The sequence below is a fragment of the Pongo abelii genome, chromosome 5 (genome assembly GCF_028885655.2).
Source record: "Pongo abelii isolate AG06213 chromosome 5, NHGRI_mPonAbe1-v2.0_pri, whole genome shotgun sequence".
Classification (NCBI taxonomy): domain Eukaryota; kingdom Metazoa; phylum Chordata; class Mammalia; order Primates; family Hominidae; genus Pongo; species Pongo abelii.
This window is the reverse complement of record NC_071990.2, coordinates 143,935,497-143,949,759: the sequence shown is the minus strand read 5'-3', so window position 1 is coordinate 143,949,759 and position 14,263 is coordinate 143,935,497. Positions and strand designations below refer to the sequence as shown.

Here is a 14,263-nt window from a genome sequence, read left to right as displayed (position 1 = left end):
CTACTGTGTTTTCATATCATAAAGAAAAAATTATAATAGCAGAAAATAAAAACAAGTTTCCCTAATCAGATGGCTCAATCCAGTCCATTTAATATGTATACAAAAATGGCATCTTTCAATATAACTTTCAAAACATTTGTTTTTCTAGTGTTGAATTGAAAAGAAAACAAAAGCTCTCTGGTCAATTCTCATATGAAATTTTATCTTCTCATAGTAAGAAGATATCACCTGAAAAGAAGCAAGCTCCGTCATCAGGGCTGTATATCCATAAGATTTAATTCAGTCTATTGAGATCCAGCAAGACTTATAGAAACTTTTGCTTCACAACAAATTTTTTAAAAATTGTATGGAGGCCAGATATGACATCTCACGCCTGTACATGTAATCCCAGCACTCTGGGAGGCTGAGACAGGAGGATTACTTGAGGCCAGGAGTTTGAGATGAGCCTGAGCAACATAGCGAGACCCAGTCTCTACAAAAATAGTATTTTAAAATTTAGCCAGGCATGCTAGCACAGGTGTGTAGCCCCAGCTACTCAGGAGGCTAAGGCAGGAGGATCATTTGAGCCCAGGAGTTCAAGGCTGCAGTGAGAGATGGTCACACCACTGCACTCCAGCCTGGGTGACAAAGTGAGACTCTGTCTCAAAAAAAAAAAAAAAAGTCTACAGAGATGCAATATATGACCTGAATAATAAATACAACTAAATTTATTCCATTTGGAAGTTTAGGGTTTTTTTGTTTGTTTGTTTTTTTGTTTGTTTGTTTTACATTTGATCCTTACATGGGTTTTTTTTGTTTGTTTGTTTTACATTTGATCCTTACATGCCAACTGGTCATATACGCTGGACACATCCATTAAATTACCTGCATGATTAAGGCATGATCCTGATCTAAATTTTAAAAGGGAGACTTCAGAAAATTAGCTAATAGCTTTAAATGCTGAAAATATTTAGGCATCTATTATCCATATTATTAGATGTTATCAGATATAAACACTTTATTTAAAGCTATTTTTTTTGAAGGTACCTTTGCAATTTCAAATAAGAGGCAATGGGTTATCATAAATAAACGGGAAATACTAAAAATAATAATCCATCCATTTTAAATGCCCTATTTCTCAATTATTTTTCATTGGATATACATTACTACCCGGTCTGTTATATTACAGTTTTAACTACAAGAAAAAAGTAGTGTACAGTAGTGCTAAAGAAATAACTGTGCTATGTGATTTTTTCTTTCCTATCTAATTGTTTTCATTTCTCTACCAGATAAAGTAGTGAGCAAGAGAAAGAATGTTACACTCTTTATAAGACTTTGTCCCGTTACCTTGGCTCATTCTCAAGGCTTCTCTTGACTTTAATCTTGTCCTCTCCAGCACTCAGGTGAAAACTAAAAACACAAATACATATATTCATTAATCCACCTCACCAACTGCATCATCAACAATAAATTTTGGGGACCTGAAATAAAGAGACAGAATGGGAATTCTAAGCCAATATTTCCAAATGTGTGTCCTGAGGTTCTAGCCTCTTTCACAAAGCTAGGCAACTGTGTGCTTTTGCTCTGTTTTGAAGATTCACAATTCATATTATTAAAGAAATTGAGACGTTCTGATAAAAAAATCTGCTTCAGTTTGTACAATGACCTACTTCCTGAACTTATATGACAATTTGACCCCTTTTCTGTGTTATTAAATCTCTTATCTTCACAGGATATACGTTCAAGGGTCATGACATAAACTTTAGGAAACTAGTTCAGGTATAGAACTATGAAAACAAGGTATACGGGAGGATATATGGACAATACGAATTGCTAAAGATTAGTGGAGGATTTAAATATAAATACAGTGAAGGATAATTTCAAAAAGTTAGGTTGCAATCAGACTGTTGATGTACGAGATTAGATCTGGAAAAAAAAGTGGTCTTGAAATGGGTACACACAACCAGGGGGTGCTCTAGGTGATCCACCAGGGTGTGAGAAGAAACTAACAACTTCTATTTATATTTAATTATCCGATTTTAATTTTTGACACATTATAACATGATTTAAAACAAATATGAATTAACTGGAATGCATGATCAAAACAGTTTAAAACCATTGCTGCAGCATGGAGGTTTTTTGTGCAATGAACTAATACACAGTTGTTTTAGAAAGATTATGTATATAGTAGCTATGTGTGTGTATTTGTATGTATATTTTGGTACAATCAGAGAGACAAATAGTAGCATTAAATTAGACACTACTTTTAACTTATCAAATAATTTATTCTGTCTTACCTGATATTAATGACATAAACCATGTAGTTCCAATTTTGGAAGGTTGAATTGAGCTGGAAAACAATGGAAAAGGCTGAGTTTTGCTAATACCTTTAAAAAATATCTAATTCAAGTTTCTACCTAAAACATAAGTTGTTAAATGAGACAAGACCCTGGGAAAATCCTGAAGAGTTGGAGGAGTGAACAGTTAATGGATCATTGTAACAGTTAATGGATCACTGTATACCAAGAATTTGATAAATGTTATTCCTTTCAATCCTCACAACAACCAATGAAATAGGTATTATCCCCACATACCCCATAGTCTTATATATAAAGAAACTGAGCTTTCACAGATAAGAAATGGTTTGCCCAAGATCACCCAAGTAAGCAGTAGCAGATGCCAGATTGGAACCCAAGTCTGTCTGTTTGGAAAACTATCATTTCCTCTCTAGCCCTCATATTAAAGAAGATTTGCAATGAATACCTTCTCTATTCTTCATTTAACAAACACTGAGATACACTAAAACATTTTTCTAGTAATTACCATCTCACAATATTAGTAATAAGAAAAATTATAAATTAATAATATAAATTAAAAAAATAAAATAAGTTCAATACTATTGGAACTATGTATGTATTATGTGGTTATTTAGCAGTCTTTATGGTCTCAGCATAAGAGTTTTTAATGAAGCAATGGATTCCTCCAATATAAAGAAGCTTCTATGATGCAGTTTCCCATACAACTGCAAAACAAGATTCCCTCACTGACATGAGAGCCTCCTATTCACACATCACCTCTGAAGAGTGATTTAGGCCTTGTTTCATATACACATTTAGCCTCTCTTTTAAGCATTTCTAAAACTGAATGTAAGTTTTAGGGAATCCTGGCAAAAAAAGTGTTAAATTATTTAAAAATTGTAAATAGTAATAATTTGAAACAGGTACACTATTTATATTTTCTCTGTTATCAAGTATCTGCTTTGGTATCTTGCATTTTAAACAAAAATGTCTAGTAAAATTTAGCTGCAGATGAGAATAAAGCTATGTTGAAAACCATGCATGAAGTAAATATAAATGTAAGCTTATACCTTATCTAGCACAAACTTTCTAGTGAATGCTAAATTTAGATTAATAACATTACCCATTATTTGCACAAATAAGCTAACAGTAGCTTATTTGAGAATGAAAATAATGAATTTTATCTTCTGAAATCATTCTGACTTTAAACAAAAAGAACAATGCTGGAAAGAAAATGGGATACACAGAAAGAATATACTCTTTCTGCAGCCTGCTCTCTCCATTGAGAGGTTAAACATCTCCTAGTGTTTGAATGAGTTACTAATCTCAATGTGGCATTCCCAAAAATCAACAGTAGTATTTTTCTTTTATTTCAGTAGAGGATTTCACCTTTCTCACCAATTTTGTAACAGAGTTATTACCTACTATTGTTACCTATGGTCAACTTTTTTTTAAAGAGTACTGCCTTTAAAATGAAGACTGTTTTCTATCAGTTATTTTTCATATATATATAGATGTGTGTGTGTGTGTGTGTGTGTGTGTGTGTGTAGCTACCACTTCCTCTCAATGTGTATACTTTCTTTTGCTACCAAAGACACGTTTATCAAACACCAAATATATATGAAAACCCATTTTTCTTATTTCAGAATGTATAGTGACTCAATTCAAAAAAAATTGTTTGAACTGTAACAGCATTATATATAAAAAGAAGTACAAAGTCTCACAGTATGCTGTAGGTAGGAAATGAAATAATAGAAAAAATAGAAACCTATGGAGAATACAATTGTTAAGATTGTTATTGTGAAGAAGAAAATGAAAAAATCCCTGTGTTGTATTTGTAAGAAAAAGAAGAAAATAAAATGTTAAATTTTTTAAATTGAAAACTACAAAATGTTCACCAATAGGATACTGGTTAAATAAATTACAGAAGATCTGTCCATCAACAGAAGATCTGCTAAATAAATGACTGAACAGCCACATAATGAAATATTATGCATTGTTTTTTCAAAACAAAAAAAACATGTAGTTCTCTAATGTTGCAAATCTGGCAACAATAAAAATAAGTACGGTATAGAACAGTATGTAAAGTATACTACTTTTAGTGCAAAAAAGAAAGAAAATAAGAATCTATAGTTTAATTTTCTTTCATGTGCACAAAGAAATCTGGAAAAAAGTAGAGAAAACTAATAGTGATTTCCTATTTGCTGTTGGTTATTGGGTTGGTTCCATGCAGATGAGCAGCAAGGATAGGTGGAAGACTTCCATAATGCGTCTTTTCATACTTGCTGGTTTTGATCAAACATTCAAACAATTTTTTAAATAATCTATTTAAAAATATAGCAGAAAATATACGGATCTAATATGAAATACAGATACCTGTTGCCACCAAAATCTATTTCCATTTGTGCTATACTTTTTTTTTTAAGACATTGATAGTCTATTAGGCTCAGTTCTTATCCTTTATTCAAATGTACTTCTCTTCCTATGCATAAGACAACACCTCACTTACATATCTACTCATATATTTCTAATGAATACCATCTGTGTTTCAGTATGATCTGTGGATTCAGTTAACTAGTCTTTTCCAGATTCCCAGAAGTTAAAGAATTTTTTTAAAAAAGAAAAGTTACAAGCTCACTTACCCATTCTGCCACCTTGCTCTGTACTTTTACCTCAGGGTGACGAAGGATGTTCTGAATCACTACGGATATTCTATAGATAATTCCATCTGCCCATTGGAAATAGGATTAGTCCATTAATTATATGTTTATAGTTATATAATTACCAAACAATTTAAAGTTACGATCATGTAAGTCTTACATAATCATATAGTTTTATTCATAATCACATAATTTACAATATAAGTTAAAAGAAACACCTTCTACATAGGCAAAAAAAATTCTGAAATATTTTGATATTAAGCTTATTGACCTTCCAACTTCTTAGAAATAGTTATCAATTAGCTTACTCTTATTACTTGCATATGTTTCTTCATATTTTTTAATTCTATAGATTTCTTATATCTACTGTCTGTAATGCGTTAACTGTTTTCTTGTACAATTTGACTTCTTATAACAAGGCATTATGCTTTCTGTGCATTATAAAGAATGACAAAGAGTTTCGGATGTGAAAACTTGAATGAGATCATGTGGAGGAATTAACTTGAAAAAGTAGAACAGGCATACACATACTTACTGCCCTAATTCCTCTCCTTTTCCTCTTTCCCCTGCTTAATAAAACACTTCTATTAAACTAGTAGGCTGCATTTCACCAGACTTTTCATCAAAATTTCTTAAATATGCTCATTTATACCAAAGTAGAGGAAAATAAAGAAACAATATTTGCAGGTAGAATTTTCATTGGACTAAATCACTTTAAAAAGAAAATAAAAAGAAAACCTTATTGTAAAGAAGATTCTGCTTTTTGGGTGGGGGGAAATCTTTAAAGTAAACTGATTTTTTAAAATAAAAATCAAACTCACCAGCAAGGGTTTGCTAAATAGCTGTAAATGGGTGCTTTAGTCAAAGTAGCTAGTGAGAAAAAGACCCTTTTAAATTATGGTAGGTTATAGAGAGAAGAAAATTTTTTGAGTCTCCTTTGTTGATCATCTTTCTTCATGCTTATGTGGGTAAGTCTTAAGTAAAATAGGCACACAAAATATAGAAATACATAATTATAGCAATGTTGAAGAAAACAGTAAAAATTGTGGGGAGGCAGTAGAAAAAAAAATGTAAAAATTTGCCCTGGGAATTTCCAAATCCACCAAAATGCAAATTCCAGTCCCACTACCAAAGGAATGTCTTTCCAGTAAGAATCAGAGTCTTGTGCTAAATAATATAAATTGCTGCCCCTGGATGTAGTAATATATAAAACTGGCACAAGTCCAAGCACAGGTGAGTTTAATTTATGCAGACTATTTCAATTTCTAAAATTCTTCAGGTATTTTAATGATCTTGACTTTTATATTCCTTTAAAAAATGTTCTGAATGAAAAATATTTGGAGGAACATATAAAACAAATAATAATTCATATAAAGATAACTTTTACACTGTAGATCTCATCATATAAAATCACAGATGTTCTGAATGATTGGGAGGAAATTCAAAATTGCAAGGGTCAAAGAGTTATTTCAGGATCCTGATAATATTCTGTGACTATACAGAAGGTTCCCTACTTATAGTTCAAGATCATTCAACTTTACGATGGTGGGAAAACAACAGGCATTTGGTAGAAACTGTACTTCTAGTACCCATATGACCATTTCACTTTTCACTTTAAGTTCAGCATTCAATAAAGTACATGAGATATTCAACACTTTATTATAAAATAGACTCTGTGTTAGATGATTTTGCCCAGCTGTAGGCTAAGGTAAGTGTTCTGAACGTGTTTAAGGTGGGTTCAGCAAGCTATGATGTTCAGCAAGTTGGGTGTATTAAATGTATTTTTGACTTTTGATATTTTCCAGTATTTTCAACTTACAATGGGTTTATAGGAATGCAAACCCCATCGTAAGTGGAGGAGCATCTGCATTATCAATGCTAGCAGAGTATCTGAAAAGCCACCACTAGATGGAAACCTAAAGCATGCTTTTGTTATAACAGTAGTATTTGTTCCCTCTAAGGAAAATATTGCAAAATTCTAAAAAATCATTGACATTTCTGAGTTTTTAAGAAAGCATCCAAATATTTAAGATGTTTTCTTTAAACACTGTTTCCTGCCCCAGTCCACTTGTTATACTTATTTAAAATTTTTGAACAGTGCAGTAAACAAGTAACCATGAGAAAAGTCCAAGAGTGAACTGTCAAAGCAGCATAAAAAAATATGCCCACTGAAGGGCTGATGAGAAGGGTTTTGGACTACAGCAAAATAATTGGCTTCAACATTGCCATTGGAGGAAATGCATAATTAAGACACACTTATGCAGGATTTTCCATGTTACCATAGCAGTAAAGTTGTCCGCTCTTACAAATGTTAACAACACTCACGGTGTTTTAAAAGCTATTCACAAATTTTCATGTGTTCCAGAGACTTCAAAATATGTATGTCCTATCCTAATAACGACGTCTAGGCCCAAAGAATTTACTATAGACATTAATTGGGGAAAAATGTTTTAAGAATATATCCATTTTCCATTTAGATACTTCTTTCAGTATGTAGAACTTCAAGCAGAAATCACTGTCTGCCATTACCAATGTGGTATCAAAACAACATTTTTTTTGTAGGTCTCGCTCCAATTAATCTTTCCCTTTTTTATCTTCTTACACTTTTTTCAGAGTTTCTTGGAGAATACAGAAATGACACTGCTCTATCTATGCTATTTCAAGGACGTAAAATACAGGTTTGAAATGATAGGCCTATTTGAAAAAATAGATGTTAAAATATAAACCAAATGCTAATCTACACACCTGGTTATTTCTTTGAACTAGTGATGAGGCAATTCTATTATGACAGTGGCATTTACAATACGACTGGCATCCTGCAGCTCCTACATACACAATTTCTTTAAGATATATGGCATAAAAAGCTAGAGTAATGGATCCATTCAAATGATCTTAGAAGGAATTTGTTATTTAAACAGCTAAACGTATGTGAGAAACTGGAAGCAGTGTTACAATCTGTACTTACTTGTAAACTAGGTTTTTAGAACAATAATAGAGACTAATGGAGTTAATTCCTTACTTGGGTTGCTTGTGACAACCTCACAAAAGCTTACTATTCAATAGCATTAGTGATGTTTGAGGCAGAGAAGATATGATTTGGAATGGAATAATAATTAGTCCAAGAGCTTTTCTTGGGAATGTAATGGAAAACATAAAAAAGATCATTATTTGTGGGAATCCCCAGATTACCCATATCCTGAAATATCTGTTTGTGAAAAGTAGCTTTAAAGACTTTCTTAATGTACACAGCAGGTCCTCGAGTAACATCATTTCATTCAACAGGGCTTCATTACAAAGTTGATGAGGAGAAGAGTCAATGCCTGGCCAGGTCCTCTGTCTGCGTAGGGTCTGCATGTTCTCCCCATGTCTGCATGGGGTTTCTCCAGGTCCTCCAGTGTCTTCCCACATCCCAAAGCTGTGTACCTTGGATTCACTGGCCTGTCTACATGGTCCCAGTGTGAGTGGGTGTGGATGTGTGTGAGTGTGCCCTGCCATGGGATGGAGTCCTGGCCAGGGCTAGTTCCTGCCTGCTGCCCCGAGCTGCCCGCATGGTTCCAGCCACCCGCTACCCTGAACTGGATGGAATAAGCAGGTTGGAAAGTCAATGAATGAATGGCTACAAATTATTGTAAAACAAAAATTCATAAAGTATAAGATAATCATATAAATGAACGACAATAAATGATACAGTACGAAAGCACTCGGTGAACCCCCATATTGGTGATTGTTTTGGAACTGCTTGGTGGCAGGAGGTGCTCCTCACAATTTTCATTGTGCAAACATTTGTTTCTTGATTTAACCCATCACCGCCGCTAAGACTGCAGTCACTCACTGGCTCACCCAAAATTGGGCAATCAATTATCTTGTTTTCACTAATGTTTCTTAAATGTATGTACAGCTCATATTAACTGCAATGTTTAATATTAGAAGTGTTTCAGTCTTTATTTGGAAGTTTGGTGATGTTTCTGTGACCAGAAATATGCCGTAGGAACTTAACTCTCTTGTTTATATCAATCAGCCTATGGTAAGATTGGTTTCATTACATGTTATTTTACTCAAAGTCAGAATTTCCAAGAACCTATCAATGACATTAATGAGGACTTAGTGTAATTTGAGGTATCAGATAAAAGTCCTATTGCAGACAACAAAAATAACTTTACACAGAAAAACAGGGATATTTCACAAAAGCCAGGAAAACAAATTCTACTGATACACTATGATAAATATATCTGATTATCAAGCAAACTCAATCCCTCTCCTCTCCCCACAATGCAAAATTGTTACTGATTAATTCAGTAAAATTCTGATAGCCAAGAGTTAAAAGGACTGGACAAATTAGATAATAGATTTGACAGTTGTGCCAATCTTTCTTACAGTAAATAAAATAGTATTCTCTAATATATCAGAATGTAAGCCTGAGAATGTTACTCTCTGTTTCCCAAAGAATAAGAAATTGTTAGTATTATATCAGTGATGATAATCCAGGACATGACATTAAATAGCATTTATTCATAAGGTGAGAAAGTAATTCTCTTTTCAATTATTTCAAATTTGATTACATCAAAGAAAAAAATCTTAATATAGTCTGTCTCTAATACTTTGTTAGTCTTCCTTTTTAAAAAGATAATGAAGGCTTCAGGCTCTAAGATGTGAGAAGGCAATAGGATACAGGGAGAATTTTAAAACATTGTTTACATTATATTTATATTCACTTTTTACATCTGTGTTATAACAAGTAGGACTGGTTTCACTTTACAATCGTGAAATAGATTTTCCCAAGTAAACACAAATGTTTACATTAAAAAGTGAGTCAATTTAGGAAAAAAAATCATAGTAAATAGTATAAGTGGTTCAGAGACATGGTAAAAATAACAATTGTTAAGATGGTACACAAATTTGAGAACACAATTTTGAGAATATTTCTGTCATATAATGACCTGAATATTTTTAAACACTGATGACATTTTGATTAAGAATGATCTGAATTAGATTTTTTTCATTAATGTGGTCAAGACAGACCATTTTAACTGATTCTAACATTTGCTTGCTTTGTTAAAACTCCAATGAAGGTTATGACGCAGAGAGAGATGGCCTAAACAAGGCTTTCTTCAAGAATGTCAGAAATGACATGATTGAGTGAATACAGCTCCACTCCACCAAGTCAAGGACTCTGAAGCACCGTATAAATGTTCTTGGGCAGTAGAGGATGTGTCAATCCTGGAGGGAGAATACCACAGAGGCTCTTTGTATGTTCATACAAAGAGTGAAATACTTAGTTAGAATTATAATATTCCCATCTACTGGCTAGAGTCCATGTGAAATATGCACTGGAAATTTCAGCTGCTGTTGCTTTCTTGGGGGTTGCTGGAATTTTTGCTCCATCATAAATCTCCTTGGTGTAACTACCAGAATAACCATAAACACTCCCTGAATCGATGTCTTTATAACCCTAATGAAATTTATATCTATGTTTCATGTAAAATATTCCATAGTTCCAATTTAAATGTCCTACAGAGGAAATTGATGTAACCTCTGAAGCCAACAAAAAATGAACTATGTGGGTTTCTTTTCTCAGGGTTTTGGGTCCCTGGTGATATATTACAGATGTCTTGGCCTCATAAGCTAAATGATTGGAGTTAAGAAAATTCCTTTGCTTCTAATGCTTCATATTTGAGAATATTACTGTATTCAAAGCAATGGTGTGGTCACCTGATTGGAATTTCTCTTTTATTAGAAGAAACTGAAATTGCTCACTGTGAATTACCGAAAGGCCAGGTATGTCGTTCATCTAGGAACAGGTTAAAGAATTCTACTCACCTGACTTTTCCTCTGTTTATTTTTTACCGTACACTGCTGTATTTGCAAATTATAAATAATAGAAAAGTGTATTTGGAGAAAAAAAGCAAGAAGTATTTGAAGTGACTTTAAGTGTTGTCATTCAAAAATTGATTTGTTTTAGTTGATATATAATCATATTCTACTATTCTTCAGCAAATAAAAACAGAAAGCAAAGTATTACTATGGAAATTGATTTAAATGTCACAAATATATGATCATAAAGTTCACTTAAGTGAGAAATTAAATTATTAATTTCAAAAAATTTCTTTTTTATTATTAATTTCAGAATTATTAATTTCAAAAAATTACTTTTTTGAAATTTATAAAATCCTTTAAAACTTGTTTCCTGCAGCAAATAATCTGACAAAATACCATGGAAATACGTTTTTCTCTGATCTCTATTATGATGCACATTAATGCCTTCTAATTAAATGCCTTTCCCCTAAAACTTCCTTTGAAAAAAATTTTGGCTAAAAGAGCAAAAGAGGAGTACTGGAGATGTACTCATTCCACTGGTCATAAGAATGAGGAACTCAACAGAGTTAAGTGATCTTTATTAATTTTACTAATCTTGTAAACCTACAAATGTACCAATTGACTCCAATAACAGAAACTTTGTTGGAATAATACATATTTCCATCCTTAGAATACAATTTTTTATGTTAGACATACTAAAAATATAAAAGGTAATGATTTCTTACCATTCCTTTGTTTATCGATTCTGTTAGTAACAGGCATGTTAGTGGTGACAGTGGGTGGTGTAGTACTAGGAGAGTTTACAGTAGCTGGTAATAAAGATGAGAAAGATGTAATTTTGCAAAGAGCACATGACAGTTAATTTGGATAAGCAATCTATAATTAATGCATTAAAATATACAGGGGAAGAATGGAAACCATTTTGAAATACAAAAGACTCCAAGGTTGTAATGTATAAGATGAAGCAATGCTTTCTATGGCACATTAAGAATCAGTACACATGGCCTTTGATGCTATAATACACAAGGGTCTGGAGCAAGCACATAGTGATGAGAGAAAGGACATTTTGATTCTAGATTCTAGACCTAGATCTCCATTAACAAGCTGGCAATCACACAGTAAAACACTAAACCCTTCTAGAACTTGGTTTCCTGAGTCTGTCAAAAGAAAAAGTTGTAGAAAGCAGCCTGTACAGATCTGCAGCTTGAAAGTTATCTACACTAAGCTTGCCTAATACACTGAGACTAGAGAAATAAAATCTCAGAAGAAAAATGTACTTCTTCTTAAGATGAATGTAAAGAAAAAGACAAACGAAATGCATAGACTAAGTTAATCATTTAAAGATTCCAACAAGTTTACTAAACATTGGTGGATAAAAAGTATTTCACAGGGCAAGCTTTATAAGAGAGACATTTTCAAAGTATTATGTCAGATATCCCAGGTGAGAAGAATTTTAAAAATAAAAATAACTTTTTTTAAACTTCAGATCTTGAACTAAACAGAATTACAGATTTTTAAATTTCATATAACAATTTGAAAACTACACGGAGATCATGGAGAAAAAAAACTACTTGATGACTTAATTTTCATAGGGTGTTGATTAATAATAATATCAAAGAAATAATGTCTCCAAAAGGAAAAAAAGATAATGAGTTACCCCACCCCACCTCCTGCCTGCCCTACTCTCACGCTGGAACCACAGAAGAGAGCTTAGGTTTTTATTTCTTCAATCTCACTTCTAATGCCTGTCACTTTTGTGCTATGATCTTCTTAATAAGAGATCCAGCTTTTACAAAAGGCATGGCTGTGATTCCTAATGTGGTACATAGAACATGCTACTTCATTATAGAAGTATTTAATAGAATAAATAGATGAAAAAGGTCATGGATAATTAGGAAGAGCAATGATAAAATAAAGCAAAATATTTATATTATTATTTTAAAACTTGTATAACTTTAATTATGTATTGTTTAGCATGCAGCTATTTAGTACGTAACATATAACTGAAATACTGACCACGATATAGTAAGCATCATAATAATTAACACAGTTACATTAACATTAGTTCACTATAACCATTTTAATCTTAAGATTTAAGTTATCTTGTCATCATAAATTGCCTCATGGCCTTATCTTAAAGTTAACTGAATAGTCAAATTAATTTCCCTCTTTATTTTATAGACATGAATACTTCTTCAAAGTATTGTACCACTGTATTTATACTGGACTTTTTGCAAGTCCAGTATATTCTTGAGAAGACATGGGGGAAAAATGAAACCAATCTGTATTTAATAGGATATAAATTCACATTTTTAAAACTCAGAGCTTTGTGGACTTGTGGTTACCCATGGTGTGAATGCATTCTTTCTCCATGCCGTACGTACTGTGCACCCACACAACTAAAACACATGTAGAAATTCTTCTGTTTTGCTCTTTTCTGGCTTTCCAAGTGAAAATTCAGATACAAATCAAAACAATGACAACTACATTATCCAAAATTGCAAGTAGAAAGCAAAGAGATTCCAGAGCATGGTGTGGGCTCCCTACCTTGACAGAGGGTCCCCAGGTCTGCACAGCTGGCCAGTTCTGCTGCCGGGAGCGGGATCAGGTAGGAACCTTAACACAAAGAGAATATGTAAGTTTGATTTATGATTTAGTGATATTATCCAGAAAAATCATACGGTTGATGTAATAGAAGCAGCCCTACAAGAGTCCACCAGTAATTCTTTGATATCAAGAAAGTCTCTTAAGGTCACTGTGCCTTAATTTTCTCAAATGTAAAGCCAAAGTATTGAAATTGTCCTCGAAATCTTTAACTCAACTTATCAGTCATCACACATGAAAACAAAAGCAGTGCCACTGCCCCTTAAAGTTTATGCAAAAAGTTCAGGGCTTTTTTGTATAATAAATTTTAAGAGTTTGGGTGGGAATTCATACAAATAAAATAATACAAACATCAAGAATAAGTTTCAAAAGTGAAGTTAATATGAATTACCCATAAAATGCAGTTTTGGTTCATACATCCTAGCATATGCTATTTGTAATTCCAGAAACATGTTTCTGTGACTTCAATTCAGTCTCTGTGTCTTTTTATTTCAAGCTTTTACTAACTCATCCTCAGCAGGAATCAAGTTTTGAGCTGATTTTTTAGTAGAAGTAGATTTTCATTGTTGCACTAAATCTCCCTCTGACAATTAACAAACTTTTTCCAACAGCTTGAGTGTGAGAAAAATTGGCTAAGCTTATAACAAAGCATATTGTATCATAAACACACAAAAATACAAATATATATGTATATGTGTGTATACACATACATATATTCACACACATATATAATATGCACGATATATTTAATTTTAAGGGACATTTACATAATAGTGATTTTATTCTAATAAACATTTCAAAACTTTCCTGTGGGAATGTGAGGGCACAGCCCGCGCATGAGCTAACAAAAGATACGTAACTAGGTAAACGGTATGCATAAGCAGAAAATAACCTAACAGTTTAACAGTA

General features: G+C 32.7%; 1 protein-coding gene across 5 annotated transcripts in view; it reads right to left on the bottom strand.

The window, feature by feature from the left end:
* ADGRG6 (adhesion G protein-coupled receptor G6) overlaps positions 1-14,263 on the bottom strand; it is a 140,652-nt gene that overhangs the window by 48,234 nt on the left and 78,155 nt on the right. For 3 of the 5 annotated variants that reach the window (XM_024248993.3, XM_024248991.3, XM_054558236.2), the window contains exons 5-9: positions 13,298-13,366; positions 11,476-11,559; positions 4,919-5,004; positions 2,277-2,329; positions 1,327-1,389 (exon numbers count right to left, since the gene is read on the bottom strand). In XM_024248993.3, coding sequence (XP_024104761.1) covers positions 1,327-1,389; positions 2,277-2,329; positions 4,919-5,004; positions 11,476-11,559; positions 13,298-13,366 — 355 coding nt within the window. The remainder of the gene's footprint in view (positions 1-1,326; positions 1,390-2,276; positions 2,330-4,918; positions 5,005-11,475; positions 11,560-13,297; positions 13,367-14,263) is intronic. The other 2 variants (XM_024248994.3, XM_024248992.3) reach the window with 1 other exon arrangement.